We start from the raw sequence: 24,348 nt of genomic DNA on the forward strand, positions 1-24,348 counted from the left end.
TGTTTAAGAGGTGTTTGTTTGAGAGGCAGGGTTTTTTTTTTTTAGTCAAAAATTATAGTTTTTACCAGCAACAGAAGTGAGCATATAGTTAATCACTCAGTCAGACAGCAAGCATTTATTCAGTTCTTAATGTATGCTGGGCACTGTATTAAGTGCTGGGGATGTCAAGAAAGCTCAAAACATGGTCCCTGTCCTCAAGAGTGTCACATTCTAATGGAGAATACAAGATGAAATAACTATGTATACACTAGATAGATAGATAGATAGATAGATAGATAGATAGATAGATAGATAACGTGTACATATGTTGTTCTGTCATTTTTCAGTCATGTCATGCTCTTTGTGAACCGACTTGGGTTTTTATTGACAAAGATACCAGAGTGGTTTGCCATTTCCTTTTCCAGTTCATTTTACAGTTGAGGAAAATGAGGCAAACAGTGGTAAGTGACATGGCCAGGTTCACACAACTAATAAGTGTCTGAAATCAGATTTGAACTCAGGAAGATGAGTCTTCCTCACTTCAGACCCAGCAGTCTATCCACTACCACCTAGCTGCGCACCCCATGCCCCGTCCTGCCACACACACACACATACACACACGGGGGTGGGGGGAGAAAGAGAGAGAGAGGGAGAGAGAGAAAGAGAGCGCACAGAGCAGGTTGATGGCATGGCACGTGTGAGGAATAGCAAGAAGACCAGTGTCACTGGATTTTAGAGTTCATGGAGGGGAATAAAGCATAAGACTGAAAAGGTATCAAGGGTCCAGGTTGTAAATAGCTTTAAATGGCAAACAGAAGAGTTAATGTTTTATCATAGAAGTGATACAGAGCCACTGGAGTGCACTGAGTAGGAGGAGAGTAACATAGTCAGACCTATGATTTAGGACAATCACTAAGGAAGCTGAGTGCAGGATGGATTGGAGAGAAGAGCACAGAGATTCTTTTTTTTAAAAAAATTAATTTATGGAATAAAATAAGTTTTTCTGCAGCATAATATAACAAAATAAAGATTGCACATTAAACTGCAAATCTATTGAATACAACTTGCTATTCCTTTAAAATATGTAATAAACTTATCATGTAAATTGCTTTTTTTCTTATTTTTTCTTCCTTCTCCCCTCTCTAGAGATGACTACCATCAGACACAAATATGTGTATGTGTATACATATGCATGTATATATATATAAACACACATAAATATATATACACACAATTGATACATACACACATATATATGTAAAATCATTCTATACATTTATTTATCAGCTCTTTCTCTGGACGCAAATAGTGTCTTCCTTCATATGTCCTTTGTTGTTAATGTGGGTATTTATAATACTCAAAATGTCTCATTTGCTTTAAGTTGTTTTGAAAACAATATCACTGTTACTGTATACAACGTTCTCTTGATTCTGTTCATTATTTCATGCAAATCTATCCCTGCTTTTCTAAGATCATTGAGTTCATCATTTCTTTAAAATATGTGAAATGTGGGGAAAACAATAGGAGAAGTCACAATAAACGCTCATTAGCTTGGAGAAAAGGAATTTGGATTTCCATCAACCACAGATAATAAGAACAGTATAGAAACACTGCAAGCTTAGGAATTTGAGACTTTCAATCCAAGTGTTATTTTCAAAGGCCATAAATAAATTGCATTCTGGCTATCTGTATCCACAAACAGACATGCTTATGAGGAAGCACAACTAATCTGCATGCTTAAATTTGTCTAACAATCTAGATTCCATTTTTATCACCATTTTCTCAATTCTTTCCCTGAGCTAAAAACATGAACTTTCTATTTTGTTTTTTTTTCTTCCAAAGAAGTAGGTAGTAGAGGAATTGAGAATTATCTTACATTTCCTTTTTTTAAATTTAATTTAATTTTTATATTTTTTGAGACTTTCTCTCTCACCCAGTCTGGAAATACAGTAGCAGCCACTTATGAACCTGATTCCCATGACTGATCTGCTCAGGAGCTTTGACCATTTCCAACCTAGGCCAATTTGGCCCTCCTCAGGCAGCCTGGCTCCCCACCCCACCTAAGGAATTCAACATACTGCTGATAGATTTAATGTGAATACCCATTCATCTTGGGCCACTGCAGCTCAAAACTCCTGGGCTAAAGTAATCCACCACCCTCAGTCTCCCCAGAGCTGAGATTCCAGGCAAGCACCACCACACTCAGTTGTCCTATATTTCCTAAATTCATTGCCTTTTCTTAGCCTCATCGCTAAGACAAACATAATGAATGGGTTGAAGTTGGTTTTACAATCTACACAGCAATAATCTGTTATCTGATTTAAGCTTTAAGGAACTGAAAACTAGGATTTTCTAGAGCTTGTCCTCTGGGAAATTTCACAGTCAGGAACAATGTCAAATTCTGTGATTTCTGTTTTGCATGGTACATTGCTAGTGTTGAACATATTCTGCCTTATTTTATTTGCTACTGAGGTTTTGAAAAGTGAGGTCTTCTCACAGTATAGCAAACCTGTTATTGAAGGAGGATTCAAGTATGTTACTGAGCACCCACAGATCTTCCACATGATTGTGGGACCCCTCACTGCTTCCAAGGATCAATGTGCCATTCTGTACCATCGCCTACTTTAAAACCACAGCCCAAACCCCCACTAATACATTTCTATGACAGACAAAACAAAAGGCCTATGAGTCTTCAAACAAATCACATTTTATTAAGGCAGAATAGGAAGATATATAGCAAGAAAGAGTCTGGTATCAAACATTCCCCAAATGAATGCCATCTCTTATACCTTAAAAGGGGTAGTACACAAATTTACTTTTAATCTCTATGCCTTTTTAGCCACAGAGGGATAAAGATATAGTCAGCTCTAACTCACAGCCTTAGCAGAGAGATGTTTATGGTCTGAAATCATCCCCCTTTTTGAGTTTCTTTTCTTCCAGCCTCAGATACCATAATTCACCGCATAATCATCTCCAATTTTATGCCAAATTTTTTTTTGCAAAAAAGTAGATTGTGACCATTATGTAAAACTTTTTTATAAAAAATTGTGCCAGCATTACATTAAAATCATTTATTACTAAACTATCTTTGGTGCAAGATTAGGATGCAGGGAATACTCGTGAAGATATGTTAAAATTGGGAAGATGCAAGTCTTACCATATCATGGCAGCTTCTCCTGCCCACCAGCTCCCCTGTGCACCTATAGCTCTTCACTGGGCTGAGTGACCACACCATTAGTACTGCAGCACTCTAAACAAACCATGCAAGTTGGCTTTCAGAAATACACTGACAATGTGCATGTGCTGAGAATTCTAGGCTCATGACTCACAACGTGCAAGAGGTAAATGCTCATCCATTTGCCATTGGTGAATACATTGCTACGCTCTTTACCTTTTAAGCGGCATGATGAACAGAATTATACCATGTGATGATTACGTGATGAAAGGTTATAAACCGATTTTTGGACTGGAAAAATAACAAATAGAGTGCAATGATTATGTGGTATAATACGGTAGGCATCCTGGAAAGCTTGAATTAAGGGCATAGACAATTTCTGCCTATATCGTATGATGCTATATCCTATAAAGAAATAAAAATAATGATTAATCTAAAAGCATTGCCCACCATACTATATGTGCATATTTGCTTGTAATATCTCACCTTTCCCCATCTTCCCTGTTGTTTACCACCTCTTTGTGTTTGCTTATGCTTATTCTATCCCCTTCCTGTTGAATTACTAGCCATTCTTTAAAACTCAACTTAAGTAACACCTCCTCCATAAAACATCCCATCTTCAATCCCATAATGAGCTGTCTCTCCTTACACCTCACATAGCGTTCTGTGAACATCTCTCTAATAGACTTAATATGTAAGATTTGGTACTAGAGTTGTCTAGATAGCTATAGCCACCCCCAATCTCCACTAGACACTAAATTCCATGAACACAGGGATCGTGTCTTATCTAAACTTTTTACCTTCTTTACTGCCTAACACAGTACTGTGCACACATAAACATTGGCCAAATTGACCTGAATTCAAGGGTTAAAGGTACTTGTATGCCTGACTCTCAAGAGAATAAGGGGCTCATAGGTCTCCATTCTACAAGTGATCCTCATTGCTAAATTCTGTAATTTGACTTTTGAGCTAAGGTTTTGGGTAGCAGGTTCAAAATTTGTTGTTGCTCAGTCCAATTCAGCCAAGTCAAGCAGGCCCAGAGCACCTTACATTTTCAAGACCTTCTGTTCTCAATTTAGAGGGAGTTCCTCCCAACCATCCTACTTGCTAGCTGAGGATTCCTTTTTCATAGGAGATTGACCTGAAGGCAAAAATGAAATCAGTAGAAGAGATCAGAGAAGGACCGTAAAGAATCTCAATTTCCAGGCTTCCTACTCTCTAACCCGGGGGTCATACTGCTTTCCACATTTAACACATTCTGATCTGTCTTGTAGTTATTCGTGTCAGGGCCTTATCTTCCCATCTGAATTGTAAGTTCCTGGCTGGGTGGGACAAAGTCTTGTCCGTAATTGCCTCATACATCACCTAAGGTAATTCACAGCAAATATGGGTGCTTTTTGAATTGAATCACGTGGGAGACTATGCCTTATAATTCTTGTAGCAAACTGTCTCAGATTTAGAGTCACTGCCTCCTCCAAACTGGTATCTCTTCATCTTCCCCTGACCCTTTTCTAGACTCTTCTCTGTTACAGTGCCTGGAAACTTCCAGACTAGAAATGTCCAGCTTCCAAATTAATCATTACTTACTTTCTTGTAGCATCAGAGGTGGAAAGTCAATCAAATAAATGGGAGACCCCAGTCTCTCTTACAAAAAAGCCTTGTCCTTTTCCACATCACATCCTCTTATGTGGAACTGAACCAGGTTGACCCACAATGAACTGAGTAGGTTTGATAAGAGCCGGCATAAACTAGGCATCACAAGAGGGTACCTCTGGCATGACTGATGATCCCCTTCCCCCATCCCCAGCCATGCCCCCCAGGCCTATAGTGAATAGAGTGCCGGACCTGGAGTTAAGACTTGAGCTTAAATCCTGCCTCAGACACTTATAAGCTATGTGACCCAGAGGATGTCACTTAACCTCTCTCAGGCTCAATTTCCTCATCTGTAAAATCAGGATAATAGGAATACTTACCTTAAAAGAGTATTTCAAGGATGAATTGAGGGGATTTATGTAAAGTGCTTTGTAAACCTTAAAGTACATCATAAATATTAGCTATTACTATTATTCCCAATCAGACTGAAAATTCCTTGACAGCAGGAACCCCCAGGGTTTCTATTTCTTTGTGCCTCTCATAACACTTAGTACATAATGGTGACCACAGCTGCTGCTCAAATATTTGTTGGTTGATTGGCTCTATCACAGATTTTGTGATTTCTCATGCCAAAAGAGTTCACTCATAATCTTTCATTATTTAGCATTTTTTGTTATTTCAATTCTGAAAATTGTGAGTTTTGATTCCCAAAATATTGGAATTCTTGGAGATCCAACGACTGGCCACTCCTAATGAGTAGCAGTGGTTGCACCTATCCCTGCCTGGGATATGCATTTTTGAGCCCCCCAAACAAGGGCACAGAACTTGAGATCTTGTAAAATCCCTTGGATTTTTGCCAGAGGGATTTTTATATATGAATAATACTTACCATGGGATGTCTAGCTCTTAGCTCTCTGTTTGTTCATATTTGAAAATGAGTTAAAACAGAAGCAGACTGGTGAATGGGGAGGAGCGATCATACTTGAGATCTAGAAAGATGTGCAGCATTTCAACAGTGTTTGGTTGCTTATGTAGGTTTGCCTGTTGCCATGGTTACTGATTCATTCCAAGTTGTTTCCTTACCTGAGACACACACTGTGCCACTTCAGTAAAAATCAAGGGATTGTATTGCTCTATGTTCTCCAGTCATGAATGCTAGTTGCCAAATGACATCTAGAGTTGGGATTTGATTTCAGATTCAGTGAAATCTTAAATACTCAGCACAGAATAGCTAGAAATGGAGTGGTGGTGTGGCGTACCAAAAATACTTTAAATTGAGAGTCAGGAGATCCCAGCTCTGCCACAAATTTTCTTTATCCCCATGGGAAAAAAATGCTTAGCCCTTCTGAGCCTGTTTCCCATCTATAAAATAAGGGGATTGTACTTAGATTATTTTTATGATCCATTTCAGCTTTAAAAGTCTACTTCATGACAAAGATCCCATTTTCATATCTATCTACAGAATATCCTTTCCAGAGTAGTAAAATCACTCTGAAGTCTGTGGTCCTGGAGGAGGGGAAAGTATATCACCCTCTTAATTAAAAAAATAATATTTTATTTTTTTCCAATTACATGTAAAAACAATTTTAACCATTTTTTTTCATTTTACAATTTTGAGTTCCAAATTCTCTCCTACCCCCTTCCCCCAGAAGGCAAGCTGTCTGATAAAGGTTATACATGTATAGTCATGCAAAACATATTTCCATATTAGTCATGTTGTAAAAGAAAAAAGACAAGAAAACCCTAGAAAGCAAAGAAAGTTTAAAAAAATTATGCTTCAATCTTCATTCAGAATCCATCAGTTGTTTCTCTGGAGGAGGATACCATTCTTCATCATAGGTCCTTCAGAATTGTCTTGGATCTTTGTGTTGCTGAGAATAACTAAGTCATTCATAGTTCTTACAATATTGCTGTTGCTATATACAATGTTTTCCTGGTTCTGCTCACTTCACTTTGCATCAGTTCATGTAAGTCTTTCCAAGATTTTATGAAAGCATTCTGCTCATCATTTCTTATAGCACAATAGCATTCCACCACAATCATACGCCACAATTTGTTCAGCCATTCCCCAATTGATGAGCATCCACCCAATTTCCAGTTCTTTGTGACCACAAAAGAAGTTGCTATAAATATTTTTGTACATATAAGTTCTTTTCCTTTTTAAAAATCTCTTTGGGATACATACCTACCCCCTCATTTTTTATTTACAAACTGTGTGTCATTAGGATCTGCTTTCTTCTAGAAATAATTACAAACAGCCTTTTGTTTCTGCTCTGGCTTTAGGAACTCCTTCACCGACATTCTCCGGGCTATTCTGTTGTCATTGGAAGTTCTTATTGAGGACCCAGAACTTCAGATAAATGGTTTCATTTTAATTATAGACTGGAGCAATTTCTCCTTCAAACAAGCATCCAAACTCACACCTTCAATCCTCAAACTGGCCATCGAAGGGTTACAGGTATGTGTGTATACATCTATCTGAACATGTAGATGCATAATCTAATAATTGCATGTATATGTGCGTGTATGTGTGGGGGGATTAATCACAATCTGAATAATATTTCTTATCAAGAGGAAGGAAAAAGGGACAAAATTCACCTGTACATATCCCCCAATTCTTAACCAGCCTGAGCCTCAGATATTTGTGTTTTACTATTTTTTTTTGTTTTTGTTTAAACTTTATTCTTGCCACAGCCATATATTACTTGCTAAAACAATTGCAAATAATGATCAGAGATTTGCACTTAATCCATTTAGGTTCATAAAGATTAAAGCCATGTACATCTATCTGACAGGAAGTATGGGGGTAGAAGAAGGAGAGAGTGAAAGGTACTTAGGAAGAGAGCAAAAGGAAGGTCTAGGCAGAAGACATAAGTAGGGGCTTTTTTATGGTTTAAAATACTTGCTTTCTTGTTTGTACTGCAAGAGGCTTTCTGTGGGATCCAACATCCCATGAGTTTGGGCTTCCCTAGATTTCTGGTGAAGAACATTCATTTTTCCTGAATACCAATATGGTTTCAGTGTTTAGGAGATGGTTTGTATTCATTTAAAGGAAATGGATAAAACAATATCTAACTGCTATAGAAAGAATTTCTGCAATGGGGGAGGGGGATGGTTGGATCAGATGTTTTCTCAGGTCTCTTCTAACACCATCATTTCAACACTAGTGATTTTTATCCAAGAGGGTTGGGAAGTGGTATGATGGAGAGAATTTGGGGCTTGGAGCTTAAAGGACCTGAAATCTTGCTATAGACACTTACTAGTTGTGTGCCCCTGGGCAAAGTCACTTAGCCTTTTCTAGCCTCAGTTTCCTCATTTGTAAAATGGGGATAATTATAGTACCTACCTTACAAGATTATTGCAAGAATCATAGGAATACATGTAAGGTCCTATACAAATTTTAAAGCACTATATACAAATATCATTTTTGTAATAGCAAGCTATTATAAAGTTATAGATCTAGTATAAAATATTCAGAATTAAAATCATTTTTTTTCATGGCAACCTAGTTTCACTAAGGGTTAAAATCACCCCCAGGTTGGTAGAATGGTAGTTGCTGAGCCAGAAGTCACCTCAGATATCATCTAGTCAATTTGTAGATGTGAAAACTGAGGCCCAGAGAGAATTGAGTGATGTGGTCAAAAACACAATAGGTGGCAAGTGGCAGAGCTGGGACTGAACCCAAGTCCTCCTGTACCAGCTCTGTCTCTTTAATTATGTAAGCTTGACTTGTGACATCTGTGTCCATTTCACAAACATGGCCTAAATGAGTGAATGTAGCTTTTACTAGTGGCTCTTCACTGACACTCAGGGCTGGCTGAAGTACTGGAAAAATCTGAATTAACATGTGACCCTGGGGGAGTCATTCAACCTCTATTGGCCTCAGTTTCCTCGTCTACAGAATGGAGATAATAATAGCCCCTCCCTCCCATAATTGTTGTGAATATCAAATGAGATGATATGCATAAAGTGGTTAGTACAGTGTCTGCCATGTAGGAGGTCCTATATAAATGCTAGCTGCTAATACTAGTACCATTTATTATTTTCATTATTATTTTCCTTCCTCAAAGTAACCTCCTCAATGCAGGCCTTTGGCATCACTTATCTGCAAACTCTTTTCCAGTTTTAGGCTATACATGCTACTGGTCTCAATAGGAAGAAGAATGTAAAAGGAGCTACAGAGGCTGTGGGAGGTTCTGGGGTGTGTGTGCGTGTGTGTGTGTGTGTGTGTGTGTGTGTGTATGTGTGTGTGAAAACACCCCTACAGACTAAAGAGCAATAAAAATCCATATCCCTTAATAATATTAGCCCCTAAAGGGTTGCATGAGATCTGTGAAATACCTTGTACACCCCAGCCACTTAATAAAGAGTGAATAAAAATTAATAGTTGAGCTACATAATTTTTCTTGACTTTCAAAATGCAATGTTGGAAAAAAAATAGAGATATTATCAATAGTGATCAAATGGTTTTTAAAATTGTTACCACCTTTACTTCCCAAAGAATAAGTTCATGCTGGGCTTCATCTTTCAAAATGCTACCTTAAAAAGGAAGAAAAGCGGGGGTGGGGGGTAGGGGAGGAGGGGGTAATCTACTGTGTAACTCTAAATATTCAAGAGTGTTATCTTCTTAGTCTTTTTCTCTTGGTTTCAAATCTTTTCCTTCCTCAAATCTCTTCCCTCGATTATATATTTGAACAGATAACTTGACCCTTCCTTTAAACCACCATCAAAGAGAGTTTTAAATTAAGCCTGAGGGGTGAATTACTATCCTAGTGGCCTGACCTTCCTGTTTGAAATACTTGACATCTCTGGTATAAGACTTTTAAATCCTAGTGGTTTTGCCTCAGCCCTTAATCCTTCATAAATGGATGCCATGTTATTTTCTTACTAGCTAAGGCCTTAAATTAGGAATCAACAGATGCTCTGAAAGATTATGGGATGGTATTGAGGAGGAAGGGTTTGCACTGGTTTGTCCAAAATAAAATTTCAGGAACCAATGAAATATTCTCTTAAAGAATTTCTGCTGTGGATAGTCCTATGCTAGGAACGCAAATGCTGATTTCAGATATCCAGAGAGGTGGCCAGAGGACCAACTGCCAATTAACTGAGACTACCCGGGCCTTTTACTTCCTCTCTTCATGCTTTCCATATCTCTGGCCCTTTTGTTATCCTCATTGCTTTTTGTTTTCCATCCTCTCTCATTTGTAGTGAGTAACACTGAACCTCAAGACCTTGGTTCTCTACCCAGAACTGTCACTTATTCATTGTTTGACCTTTATACAAATCACTTAATCTTTCTGGGTCTCAGTCTCCTCATCGATAAAATGGAGATAAGAACTGCTGTATCACATAGTAGGCATCTTACGAGAATCACAAGAGACAATGTCATGTGAGACCATCCCACCCAAGGACAAGTTGAAAAACTTGCCAAGTTTAGTAGGAATAGGGAAAACTTAGAGAACATGATAGACATCTTCAAGTAACTGAAAGATTGTCACTGGAAAAGGAATTAAACAATCTGCTTGTCCACAGAAGACAGGACTGGAAACAATGTGGGTAGAGATGGTGGGATGAGAGTTGCAGAAGTCATTTCTTGATAAAAGGAAAACTTCCCAACATTGTGAATGGTCTGTGAGTTGAATGGGTATCTTGTTTGGTAGGAAATTCCTGAGGTCTTTAGGCAGAGCCTGGGTGAGCATTTGTATAGAGGTTGGACTTTATGGCATCTTAATACCCTTCCAACTCTAAGATTCTGTAAGTCTGCATTCACTGTAGGTGAAAGCACCTTAAAAGCTACAAAGCAGAATATAAATGCAATATGGTATCACTGATGCCTAGAAAAATAAAAGAACATAAAACTTAAACCACTTCAATTTAATATTACCATATTAAATATAACAGTTCATGAGATCACCGATTTAGATAGAAGATAGTCCATAACAGATCAGTCTATATTGATATATATATATTATATATATAATATATATATATGTTACATAGTTGAATCCATTATGCATATTTTACATATAAGGAAACCGAGGCCCCAAGTTAAGTGATTTGCTCCAAGGTCACAGGATTTCAACTAGGCTAAAATGGCTTGTTTGGATTGTCTGTGAATTTTAGTTATCTGTTCTCTAGGCTGACCTGGTTATTATGACTAGCTAACAACCTTAGATATCATCTTCCATAATATTCAGTATTTACCCATAGTCCCTACTTTAGGACCTCCCAAGCCTCCTTCATGTTTGCTATTAACATGCCCAGAATTCTTTCCTTCATAATCTTAGCTTTTAGGTTTCCAAGATGCATTGAAAAGAAATTGGATTAACCCACAATTAGTTCATGAAAGACTGCATACATTTTTCTTATGATAAGATCTGTCTTTGCAGTAATGTAATGTCATTAACATTTTCTCTTATTATCAGGAACAGATTCCTCAGAAATACTGTGTCTTAACTCTGCAGTGCTTTTAAACAGGGATTTAATGGAATGTCTCCTAATGACACAAAGACAAGTTAAATCCATGTGCCCTACTTAGAAAATTAAAGGCCATGTACTGTCTATAATTCATTCTTCAAAACCTATTAGCATCTGTAGAAGCTCTGATTGGATATCAAGAGCAATGAACACAAAGTAGATGGTGCAGTGAATAAGGAATGTGGAATTCATGAGGAAATAGAAATCCAAAGTGTTTCCTTCATTTCTGATTGGCTGTGTGATCTTAGGCAGCTGCAATAACCTCCCTGTGGTTCAACATTCCAGATTGGAATGTGTGAATGATTGTGTTTGCCACCTGCTTTCCCCGCAGAAGACCCACTGAGGATAAATGAGATCTTTCTGCTAAGTGTTCTGAACCCCTCAGCACAAAGCTTCCAGGAAAAGAGAAAATAATTATTGTGCATCTCCTCATTCAGCTTCCTTCTGCAAAACTGATTATTTCTTATGTACATGTAGGTCCCATTAACCTGAAAGCAGAGCTGATAACAAGTAATGTTCAGGGGATGGAAACTGGGCTAATGACCCTTAGAGAGAAACTTCTATTTAGTTCTCCTAGTTTCTGTCCTTTAAAAGATGATGATTAGGCTAATGATGATTGTCCTAGAATAAATGGCGTGTGCATTACTCTTTGCAAAATAAATTGTAGCAATAATTACAGGGAAAATTATTCTTTAAGGAGGTATCTAGTGGTAATATCTAAAGTCATGTTCAGTCAGTCCATCCTAACTATATTTGTTAATCTGTTAGTGAGATGTATTATGGGACATTTCAGTTTTTACACTATTAAATTGTCCCAATTGCATAGATATTTTGGGAACTTCATTGCAAAGAATCTTTGTTAAAATATGGATTTTGCAAATGCCTAAAAGCTATTTAAATCTTGAGAGTAACTTTTAAATATATTCAATTATGTCTAAAAGAACTGTTGTATGTCATACATCTTGGATAAATTAATCTGTAATCAAATTTAGAATAATATCTATGCCATATTTTATACATAGAAGTTGCACTGTCCTCAGTACCATTGGGAAATTCTACTGAAATGAACCAGTGGCTGAATTCTGGCTCTCAAGGCTTATAATATCTCCAAATTGATATGTGAAATCATCTTAGTAATCATCATAGCCAAAATATTGCTATCAATAAATAATATTTATCAGTGGTCAACCAAGCAGGATGCTAAAATGGGCTTCATATACTAACATGTTTACTGTTGCTATTTGTCTTATTGGTCATTCAAAAATATCTGATTCCTTTAAATATACTGCATTTATGAAGTGTTTATTAATAGACATGGTAATGTTTTTTCTTTACCTTTTTTTTTACCTTATTGCATACATATCTGTTTACTTATAAAATGGCTTCTGATTTTGGGGAGGATCACATACCCCATCAGCTCATTTTTTAGCCTTTCCCAATGTGTGAATATTTACTTATTTATAAATTATATACTAGTACTAGTACATTCACATTTACATATACCATAAAACTTACATGAAATAGTGATTTAAAAAGATGAAATAATATTTGATCCTAGAGTTACTAGGGAACCATTGGAAGTTTGTGAATAGGCAAGTTACATGATCAGACTTAAAATTTAGAAAAAGCTCTTTGCCAGCTGTGTGGAAAATGAATTAGAGCAGGAGACTTTAGGGGAGAAGTTTGGGATCATTAGAAGAATTCTGTGATTTCTGAAAAGAAATTCAGGTCACTCTCCTCATCCTCCTGCTCAACCTCGTGCCCAACTGACTATAAATTTTCAGTGTCCATGACATGCACACTGATAGACAAGCTCTTTGGCTTTTCTATCCAACTGTGTATCATAATCTGGACAATAGGCATTCTTCATGCATTTGACTTTTCCTGTGAAAAGAGTTACACTAAATTCTTGAGAATAATTACAGATTTCATTGAGGTGTTTGGAGATGTGCTACAATTAGCACAACATCATCTCTAAATAAAAACAATGGCAGATCTCACCTTCCAAAGAGAATCTCTTTTTTCTTGGATTCTTTTTTATTCTATTTTATTTTTATTATGTAGCTTTAATTCATTTAGATACTGGTTAATGACCCAACTGGAGTCCTTTCTAGGAGAGTGCTTTTTGTTTGTTTTTGAAGAAAGGAATTCTTTGTTGTGCTGTTTGATTTTCTTGGAAGGTATAAATAAGTACATACTGTCATTGTAAGCAAATATTCAACAGAATAAATAGTAAAGTTCAGAAAAGTAACTGGTCTCATTCAAAGTCCTTTGTGCTCCTTGTGTTATCCTGCACAACTTGTTCCATCTTTGAGGCTGGATACTAACCCAGCAAATGGCAAAAATAGCTTTGCTACATCACAAGGTTGCTCCATCTTTAAAAACCATAGTATCTATACTCCACATCTCCAGTCCCTATTTAACAGCTACATGTAGCATGATGACAGTGAACACTGTACACCACTGATATTCTCCTTCTTTTCCCCTTGACTCTTAAGTAGATCTCTTCCATGGAAGTGGTACACACATTTGCTAAGCAAATGTCTCCTTTGTTTTATGTCTCGCCTGAAATTTTTTTGATCAAAAGGTCATCACATAAATTTTATCTCTATTCTTATATCTCTCAAGAAATCTTAAATAATTTTGACATGTACACAAGAAGCATCTTGTTGGAAAACTTTTAAGGGAGTGTTTTGCTCTCCTAAATAAAACACTACTTTAGTAAACAAAACTTTAGCACAGTAAGATCTTGCATTCTTTGTATCTTTCAGTCAATTGTTTGATAATAAAAATGATCTACTGTGGAATATTGCTAATGAAAGTTTGCCTATTCCCTTCTAACATCCACTTCAAGGATGTGGGATAGGAAAGGAGTATGGATAGGCAGTAACTGACATTCTACACTTTTTTGTTAATAAAATGGTCCAATATTTTTTCCATCCCTTTTATATCTTATCTTCCTTCCTATAACTCATAAGTCAATGCCCCAATGCCCTCACAATTGTATAGTCATCAGCATAAACCTTCTTTAGGGTGTTTAGTCTAGTTCAACAATTTTTCTTTTATCTATTTCTGTTCCTCAAGGTCTGTGATATTAAAGTCTAAGTGTGGTAGCACCATTATCTTTGATGATGAAAAGATTTTGTTACAATAGTATTTACAGATTTTGTTCATCTTTTCTCTTTGCTGTCCTTCTGGTTTCATCTTTAAATGCCCTCAGGAGGTTTTAGCTTCCCTCTGCTTCCTCTTGCTATTTTATGAAGCACTACTGTGCATGAGCTTCCTCTATCTTTTCTCTGTATGATTTCATAAACAGATTCATATTCTAAATTGGTGTTGTCCTTGGCTACTGTGTTTCTTTATTCGGAAAGTAGGTCAAGTGTTTGTTTGCTGCCCAATGTGGTTTATAGATTCCTTTGGTCTTGTGATTATTTCCTCCATTACTATTTTTGTGCTTCAAGAACTTACTTATATAGGTAAGGTTGATGTAGTTTCAATCATTTAATCACATATTTTCTCACTTTTATTATTGTAACTTCATATTAATTTTTATCTTTTTTATTAACAAATGAGTGGTCTGATTAAATATAGGAAGCTAATTCAGAAATGATATCCACATAAATAATGAATCATCTATTGACTTAAGATATAATAAATTTCTTTTTTGTGATAATGTTTGATATTCACCATCTTTAGTGCCTTCAAATTCTTTTTTCTAAAAAAGAACTCATGATGTAGAGGGATGAGGCTTTATTTCAGTTTACAGGTCTTTGGTCTCTCATTCCATATTCCTAATTCTCATCCTTATAAACCTTTAGATTAAAGTCACACAGTATAAAAGTACAGGTCAATTTAATCTGGAAGGTCTTCCTGAGTTCTTGTAGAATTTCCACGTGACTTGATCCTCTGCAGCAAATGTTGGTACTTTATCTGTAATTATGTTCTTTGTGGTCTTTTAGAAAGTATCATCAGTGCTGCAACATGTGACAGCCAAATGTCTCATGAAATTATGTTTCTTATTATCATTGGCTGCATGAGAAAAACCAACTCCACTAGCTCCTTTCTTTGCCTCTGAGAAGAACTTGTGAACTAGAAAGCCTTCCGCTGAGTTGTTTTTTCTTCTGATTTTGTTTATAGAGAGGTTGTCAAGATTGATGGGATTCAGTTCCACCAGTAATACATCCACTATCTCATCCTTGCACAAGGATCATATATTTAGAGTACCAAAAGCTGTTAATGTGAATAATCTAAAAATTATCTTTCCCCTTTCTTTCCACCATAAATGCAGAAGTAGATAGAAGCCACATAAGAAACTACATAAGACTTGAATACTATTTCATGTTTTTGTTTGTTTCATAGGCTGCCACAGCCAGAGAATTCATCACCAAGGAACCATTCCACTGGTGATAATCCGCTCCATGCTTAGCCAGACTAGTCCTTGGAAAGTAGAATCATCCTATTGCTAGGACTATATACAAACTTTTCCATCTATCAGAGCTTAGGCTTTTTTGTCATAATCTTCAAAAACTAGTCACATGATGAAGCATCAGGGCAGGGCTTTGTGTTCCAAAGTTCTGAGTTAGGTGCCCTGTCACTTTCTCTTACCTTCACCTAATATTTCTACACATTCTCTCTCTCATATCCATCATGGAATCAGGAATACCTGAATTTAAATCCTGTCTCACATATTTATTAATTGTGTGGCCCTAAGTCACTTGACCTCTTTCAGTCTCAATTTCATCCTCTTTAAAATTGGCACATTACAAAGACTGGTTCTGAGGGTCATATATATATGTATATATATGTATGTGTGTATATATATGTATGTGTGTATATATATATGTATATACATACACACATGCATAGACATATATATATACACATACACACAGGGGTGTGTGTGTGTGTGTGTATGTGTGTGAAGTATTTTGTAGACCTTGTAAATGTTGGTTAGTTAAATAGGTAGGTAGGTAGGTAGTAGTAGCAGTAGCAGTAGTAGTATTTCAATACTTGCTAGATAACTTGGTATATAATTCTCCTACATTACTCATTAGAGGCTCATTGATGAAGGTGAGTTGAGTTAGGTTTAGAATCTTTGAGAAGAAAGGAAGGCATATACTAACATATCTGGTATAGTTCTGTTGTAGTAAAGCCAGGCATGAGAAATGTGTGTGTGTATGTGTGTTTGTATTTAAAAATGTTAACTACTGCACATATATTATATAACTATTTCATATTGTATTGTATAACTATTTTGTTATATATATACACACACAAAGTATACACACACACACACATATATCTATATCTATATATCTATAGTAGAAGTAACTTATTCTACCTCCTAAATTCATATGGATCTAAAGTGCTAATATCAAAGTAATTGTCTTTTCAATATATTCCCACAGTTCTCTAAGGTTAGATCTCTCTGTAAATTGGATCTTATTAGCTAGTTCACTAGCCATCACTCGACACGGTAGCTCCCTATTTCTCATTGACCCTATTTAATGTTCCAAGACTGGTATAATTTCACTAGCCCAGGCAACTGTACTTTGATGCTTTATAAGTATTTGGGTAGCATAGAATGTTTAATTATCTCTCAACCGTACAGAGATAAATCTATTCCCTATGCCTAAAAACAACCATGATCAATGGAAGCAAAAATTTTTCTTTGATCGTGAAGAATTATTTTCAGCCTTAAACATATAGCATCTCTTATTGCTCTTTAAAATCTTTTTGCAATGAAGGAAGATTTTTTAGATGGGAAAATCTTTGAAGGAAGAGAATGTGTGTACCATGGTAATAACCTGCAGAATTGACATTTGCTAAGTACTGCATAAGATAGGATGATATTGAGAGGAAGGGATTTCAGAGATCACTTGATTCAATCTCTCATTTAACACATGAGGAAATCAAGGTTACAAGAAGCTGAATGACTTGCCCAAGATCATACAGCTAGTCAGTGGTAGAGTCAAGATTCTAACCTGGAGCTTTTAACTTCAAATGCACTGCTTTTTCTACTGCAGCAGTCTGCTGGAGCCAGCTCGAATAAGCTTATTGTTCAAATAAGCCAATTTTTCAATTTTCAATGTGAGCATTTATAACCTGGAAGTTGACAAATGCCATGAATCACGATTTGATTTAATGTTTTGTTGATTTCTAGATTGAAGAAACTGATGGAGAAAAGATTAATAATGCAGATTAAGCTTAAAAATGTCGTGTAGGAGGCAGCTAGGTGGCACACAGTAGATAGAGCACTGGCCCTGAAGTCAGAAGGACCTGAGTTCAAATCTTCAAAGCTTGACATTTAGTAGCTGTGTGACCCTGGGCAAGTCACTTAACTCTGATCACTTCACACACACACACACACACACACACACACACACACACACACATATTTATACATAAAGCATTGTGCATACTTCCCCACCCCAAGAGCTAGTTGTTAAACATTTGCCAGCACAACACTGATTACTTAACATAAAAATTTATGTCTTAGTTAAATTTATTCTATTTGTCATGCCATTTCAGCTGTATCTCACAGATGAATTGAAAGGAATTTGTTGAATTTAGGAGGAAAAGAAAAAATGAGGTTGTGACGCAGGAATAGCAGAAAGGAAAAATAAGGTTCGTGAACATCATGTTGAAATTTTATTAGTTAAGTAGCGAAATCTCAGAGACCATAATCCCTGGGCTCATTAAGGATTTATAAGAAATTATGAGTAGTATTTTCCATTCATTGGATAGTTGGATTTTAAAAGTCCTGAAGAGAAACTTTAATTATCTGGGAGAAAAAGACTGAAGAAAAAGACTGAAAAAGTAATAATTGATGTCAACTCCTATGGAAATCTCTAGTGGACTTTCTCAAGAATCTGACCCTGTGCTGTTTAATTTTTATTTATGACTTGGAAAAAAGTATGCTTTTCTGATTTGCCCACAAAGCAAAGCTTGGGAGAAAATCAGCATGGTGAACAACAGAATTGGGATCAAGATGAGACAAATCTAATGAGATAAAACTTAAGGGGGGTAAATGTAGAGTCCCATACTTTAAGTTCAAAAAATCAACTGCACAAGTACAAGAGAGGGACAACATTTTTAGTTAGACAACATTTTTATATGAAGAAGACCTATGGGTTTTTTTTAAAAAAACTTCAAGTTTAATGAGTCCCTAGTATGACAGGACAGCCAAACAATTTTTTTTGTCGTGGGTGAATTGATTCAGTCATATCTGATTCTTCATGGTCCCATTTGGGCTCTTCTTGGCAAAGATACTGGACTGGTTTGCCATTTCCTTCTCCAACTCTTTTTGACAGATGAGGAAACTGAGGTAAACAGGGTTAAGTGACTTGCCCAGAGTCACACAGCTAGTAAATGTCTGAAGTCAGATTTGTACTCAGAAAGACAAGTCTTCCTACCTCCAGAACCAGTATACTATCCACTGTGCCACCTAGCTGGTGAGAAAACAATTTTAGACCATATTGATAAAGACACAGCATTCAGAATCTGGGAGGACTGACAGTCCCAGCATTCTCTACCCCAATCTGTCTGCATCTAGAACATTGTGTTAAGTTCTGAGTACCGTAGTTTAAGAAGTGTAAGGACAAGTTGAAATGTGTCAACGCAAGAGTAAACAGGATAATGAGGAACCTTATGGTGATATGTGAACAATGTTGAGAGGAGAGGAACTGGGAAAGAGAATATTTAAGGGGTATGGGAAAGTTATCTTCCTGTGAATTAAACTCAAATCCAAATGGCAAAGGGTTAGACTTGTTTTACTTGGTCCTGGAGGACAGAACTAGGAGGAATGGACAGAAGCATATTTGGTTTCATTGAAAAGGAGAATCTTCTAACAATTAGCTGGCCCAAAGTGGAATGGAATGTATTGGGAGATACTAAGACCACCTTTGCTCGTGGTATTCAAATGGTGACTGAGTTGTTGTTTGTCCTTTGTGCTTGAAGAGCACCAACATGACATCATGATGTCAGGGTCACTGTATAATGTGTTTGACTGAGGCTGATCATACCAATAACAGTCTGGAAGCCTCTACCACAAGTTAGGCTTAAATAGACCAGGTGACCATCTGGGAGGGAGATCTATCTCTAAATTTGCACACTTCATGTTTCTGGTGACTAACTATCTTTGAGCCAAATGTCATGTTTTTTAAGTGTCCTTTTGATGGAATTAGAGTCTGGTGATATTCAGCTGAATTTCTTTCTCTGGTCACCACACATTACTGAAGCATTTTGTTGTAGACTATTCAATGCTATTGTGTCTCTGCTACTTTTCCCTGCTAGATCATAAGTACTTTGATAATAGGGGCTATATACAGTACATAGCATAGTGCTTAACACACAATATATACTTGAATGGCTATTGAGTGAATAATTAAAATTTCTTTAGGCCCAACATTATGGTTTTACATTTATCCTGATTAAATTTTAACTTGTCTACCCTTCCATCCTATCAAAGGGTTTTTGGTCACTTATTCTGTCATCCAGCATATCTGTGATCCCTCCCAGGTTCCTTTCCTCTCAAAATGTAAACAACACACCACTTATGCCTTCATCCAAATAATTTTCAATAATATTCCACAGAACTAGGTCAAGGACAAAGCCCAGAGCACTCCACTTGGGGCGTTCTTCCAAGTTGACATTAGTGTATTAAGGAACTCTATTTGGGTCTGGTCATTCAACCAGCTCCAAATACCCTAACTGTACTAACTAATCATTGAGTTCATGCAAGGATAGCACAAAAATTCCCAACAACCCAGATACACTCTTTCTATGGCATTTTCCAGATCTACTCATCTTGTAACACTGTCAGAAAAGGAAATGAAGATAATCTGATCAATACTTTTAAGTTAATTTAGACTGGCTATTATTGACCTCTTCCTTCTTTTCTCTGTGCTTCTAAACTATCCCTTTAAAAACGTGTTCTAGGATTTTACAAATAATAGAGATCAAATCCACTGAACTACAAATTCTGAAGATCTGCTTTCTTTCCCCTTTTGAAATTTGTACATTTGACCATTTGACTGCATTTCTCCCAATCATCACACTTCCTCAGAGATCATAGCCATAACATCTTTTATGTCTAATTCAGATATTTGCCCCAATTAGGCTGCTGTTCAACAATCACATTTCCAAGTTCTTTCAGTACCCTGAATTGACATTTGTCCAGGGCATAGTCCTCTACTGTTATATTCGTAAAGGAATGTCATAACGAATTGATGAAATGAATATTTCATAAATCATAGGATCACAAATTCACAGCCTCTGAGACTTTAGAGGACATTGATTCCAACCCATTATTTTACAGATGAGGAGACTGAGGCTCAGAGTAATTAAATCAATTCCCTAGAGTAATATAACTACTAAGTACCCAAGGCAGGATTCATACTCATCTGATTCCATGTCCAGCACTCTATCCACCGTGAGCCGTAGCTTCCTCAGTTTCCTGTTAACTATTTTTGTTTTCTCCTTCCCAATCTGAACATCATGCCCTTTGGTAGAGGAAATAAATGTGAATAGAAATTAAATAATTCTGCCTTTTCACCATGCCTGTGTTCACCTTTATGTCCACACCAAATAGTGGAACTTTTCTTTTTGTTGTCTTTATTCCCCTGCCAATACACAAAAATAGACACACCCCCAATCTTCAGAATTTATCATAAGTTTCAACTCAAATTGGCCTTTAATGTTGCTGACAAGGCAGATGAAAAGTTCTCAGGAGCTTTGTTCATATTGAGAGGTAGTTGGGGCATACGGTTGGATACGTAGGTAGGAGTGCCATTATAAAAGGCATTTAATGCCAGTCTGTGTTTTGTCTCAAGCTCATCTAATTGGAACAGTGGCGATTCATTGACAAAAATATGGAAATAGGACACCATCCCTCAGACAAGAAACTGCCCACCGGAAGTGACTCTTACTAGGTAATTTCCTCTCACCAACCCCTTTTGGATAACTTTGTCCTTGGGACAGTTCCCCATCCTGATTCACTTACCAATGTACATACTCTTCTAAAATCTTCACCGTAGAAAATCTCTCCATTGAACCTCACTGGATATGCATAGATATTTCACAGGATACTAATTCTCCATTACATTATATATAACATATTAAACTCATTTTCATAGCACATCCCTCCTATAGCCACCACCCATACCTCTTTAACCTCCATTGATGACACTGAGACGTCATTTAATGCTACTCTTTCCAAAGAACTGAGCAGATGAATAAAAGGAAGGCATTAAATATTTATCCTTTCCTATTCCGCAGTGTCTATCATCACAGAGATAGCACTCAAAAAATATTTGTTGAAGTGATAAGGACCTGTACCAGAAAGTAGATTTTTCAAAGGGATATTTGTCTTCTTTGGATCTCAGTTTCCTCATCTTTAAGACAAGGGGGTTGGATTAGCTGTTCTGCAAGTTCTCTTCTAGCTGTAACATTCATTTTGTGATTTTTCTAATTGGTTCATTAAGGCTAAACATCCTTGTTTTATATACTAAAACAAACAAAAACTCTAAATATTTTCATTCCTCATACCTACCTAAGAATTTATATGTATGTTCATTTTTAACTAAAAAGTTTTATTTTATAATATCTTTTTAAATTGAATAATTTAATGTCTAATTCAAACTAATTCAAATATTTAGACCAGAATGGGAATAGGGTCAGTAAGGAATGTTACAGAAAGTTCCCACTGTTTTACAAACAGCTCTTGTGATGTGACAGAGAACAGGATATCCCCCAGATGTCACTCAAGGACGCTTTTGAAACTTTGAAGATAGATAAGAGACCAGCTTGCTATAAATTAAATAAAGACAGATAAATGGACCTTGCATTCTCAGGAAGGGACCAGACCAGTTGGACGCCTAATGGGGATTCCTATTAGAAGATAAAAGAGAGACAGAGAAAACACCAACAGCACTATAGGAAAGAGAGGTGTTTGCCATTTGGGGCTCAGAACTGAGCAGGCTCTATCAGCCCTATGCGTGTCAATAAAGGGCTTTGAAGCCAAGGCCTCTGGTAATAGCATGCTGCCTATAAAGACAAAAACCATGCCTTTTGTGGAGTTGGAGAAATCAAGCTTGGTTCCAGGCATGGGAGTTGATTTCCCTTCTATTTTGAGGTGGCTGGCATTAGAGAGAATAAAAGGGTGTTAAGTTGTGCTTTGGCAATGGAAAACAGGATTAAGTCCTTGAATCCTTTCAAGGCTTGGATTTCCACCAGTAACTATATCTCTAGGTACTGTGAACCACAGGCAATGTGCAATCACCTGAGTTGGCAATGGTCTTCTAGTTAAAGAGGTAGTGTGGTGCTATGAAGAAGAAGCATTGGATTTGAAGTCCAAGGACACGTGGACAAATCACATGTTTTCTATTTGTCATTTCTGTGACTATGAACAAGCCTGAGTGTCCTGACCTGTAAAATGAGGGACTTGAGCCAAATGATTATTTAGGTATTTTCTCACTGTAAATTCTATGATCATTGCTTGGTAAAGTGGGAATCCTTTGATGAAATATATGGAATTTCTATACATGTAAAATGCATATTTGGATTAAGTTATTCTCTTCTGTGACAGCTTCTAAAATGAAATTTCATGGAATTTTAGTCAAAATAGCTTAATATGAACACAGAGACCATTGAGATGCTGGCAAAAACATCTGCCGAGCAAGGGAATTCCTTCTCCAGGCCACTTACAACCCAACCAGGTACTAGGGGCCCTGGCAGATCAAGTGCTGTAGAATGCCCTTTGACCCCAACCTCCCTCTTATCTCCTCATTCCTTTCTCCCCTCCTGGATTTTTACTGCCCCTATCTCTTTACCCCAGCATGAGAAATCCAAGACTTCCCTTCTACTGTGATTAAGCTCTGTCCTCTCTTCCCAATGGTAATGGATCAAAAAAGGAAAAAAACCTTTAGCTCCAACTCCCCTGCCCTGTGAAGATGATATAGAGGTTCACACCACTTGAATGAGCCAGGAGTCACCAACTACAATCATTCCACTAAAATGAAGGACTAAATGCTTCCATGATGAAAATTTGAGGCTATTCCTGACTGCCAGAGTTCTGCAAGCTCTGAGACCAGTCCCCTGGGTTCACATAACAACAAAACAAGCCACCTAAATGGTTTCAACTTTTGCCTAAAGGTATCGCATAAAATAAAACATATCCCTTAATATTTATGGAAACATAAGTGAGAAAGGTTAAAATTTTCTATTAAGAGATAACCAGAACTGAAGTTGAATTGGATGAATTTGTGCCATAATATGACATAGAACATGGAGCTTGTTTTTTGACCCTTGGATAGTCCTTAGAGAATGCAGCTTTCTGAATAACTAGGGAGTTTTTGATAGGAATAGGATACAACAGGTAAATATGATTCTAAGGGATCATCATGCTGCACAGTTTATTCTTCCTCATGAGCTGAAGTCATCATATTGCCCAAGTCTCAGTGAATAAAATAGGACCAAATCTATCAAGTTATTTTATAAGGTAATAAAAGCATAGCTTTTGATAACTAAATGGGAAAAGAAATGGGGTGTAGGGGGCAGATTAATAAAGTTACCCCTAACTTCTCTCCCTTCTCATATAACCAGTCAACATGTGTTTAATGGAAAACACTGCAAAAAGGTAGGAATTGGAAGATATGAGGCCCAAATTCAGAGGGTAATGATTTTGAACTTAGAGACCTTGGCCATATCTATCCATCTGTTAAAAGAATTAGATATATTCAAAAGGTTCTTGTATTCACAAAACTTGTTAAGGTGATAAAAACAATAACTGACATTTAGGTAGCATTTTAGAGATACTATCTCATTTGAGTCTCATAACAACCCTATGAGATGGATGCTACAGCATTATTATTCCACCTACACAGATAAGAAAATCGAGTCTCAGAAAGGGTATTTGACTTGTTTGCAGCTAGTACCAGTGTATTTGAAATCAGTTCTTCCCGACCCCAAGTCCATCATTCTATTCACACTGCCCAATAAGCAGTATTATGAAGTGTTATAGGGAGCAAATGAGATCTTCCACCATGTAGTGAAATGGGTAAGGTGACATTTCAGGTCCCTTTCAAGTCTCTAATTCTATAATGTGTTTTAAAGTGCTTTATAAT

The 24,348-nt window shown here is 36.8% G+C and overlaps 1 protein-coding gene across 1 annotated transcript in view; it reads left to right on the forward strand.

The window, feature by feature from the left end:
- The window catches only part of CLVS1 (clavesin 1), a 191,741-nt gene that overhangs the window by 61,478 nt on the left and 105,915 nt on the right, over window positions 1-24,348 (forward strand). The window contains exon 2 of the mRNA XM_036744062.1: window positions 7,031-7,205. Coding sequence (XP_036599957.1) covers window positions 7,031-7,205 — 175 coding nt within the window. The remainder of the gene's footprint in view (window positions 1-7,030; window positions 7,206-24,348) is intronic.

Source organism: Trichosurus vulpecula, chromosome 1 (genome assembly GCF_011100635.1).
Source record: "Trichosurus vulpecula isolate mTriVul1 chromosome 1, mTriVul1.pri, whole genome shotgun sequence".
NCBI lineage: Eukaryota > Metazoa > Chordata > Mammalia > Diprotodontia > Phalangeridae > Trichosurus > Trichosurus vulpecula.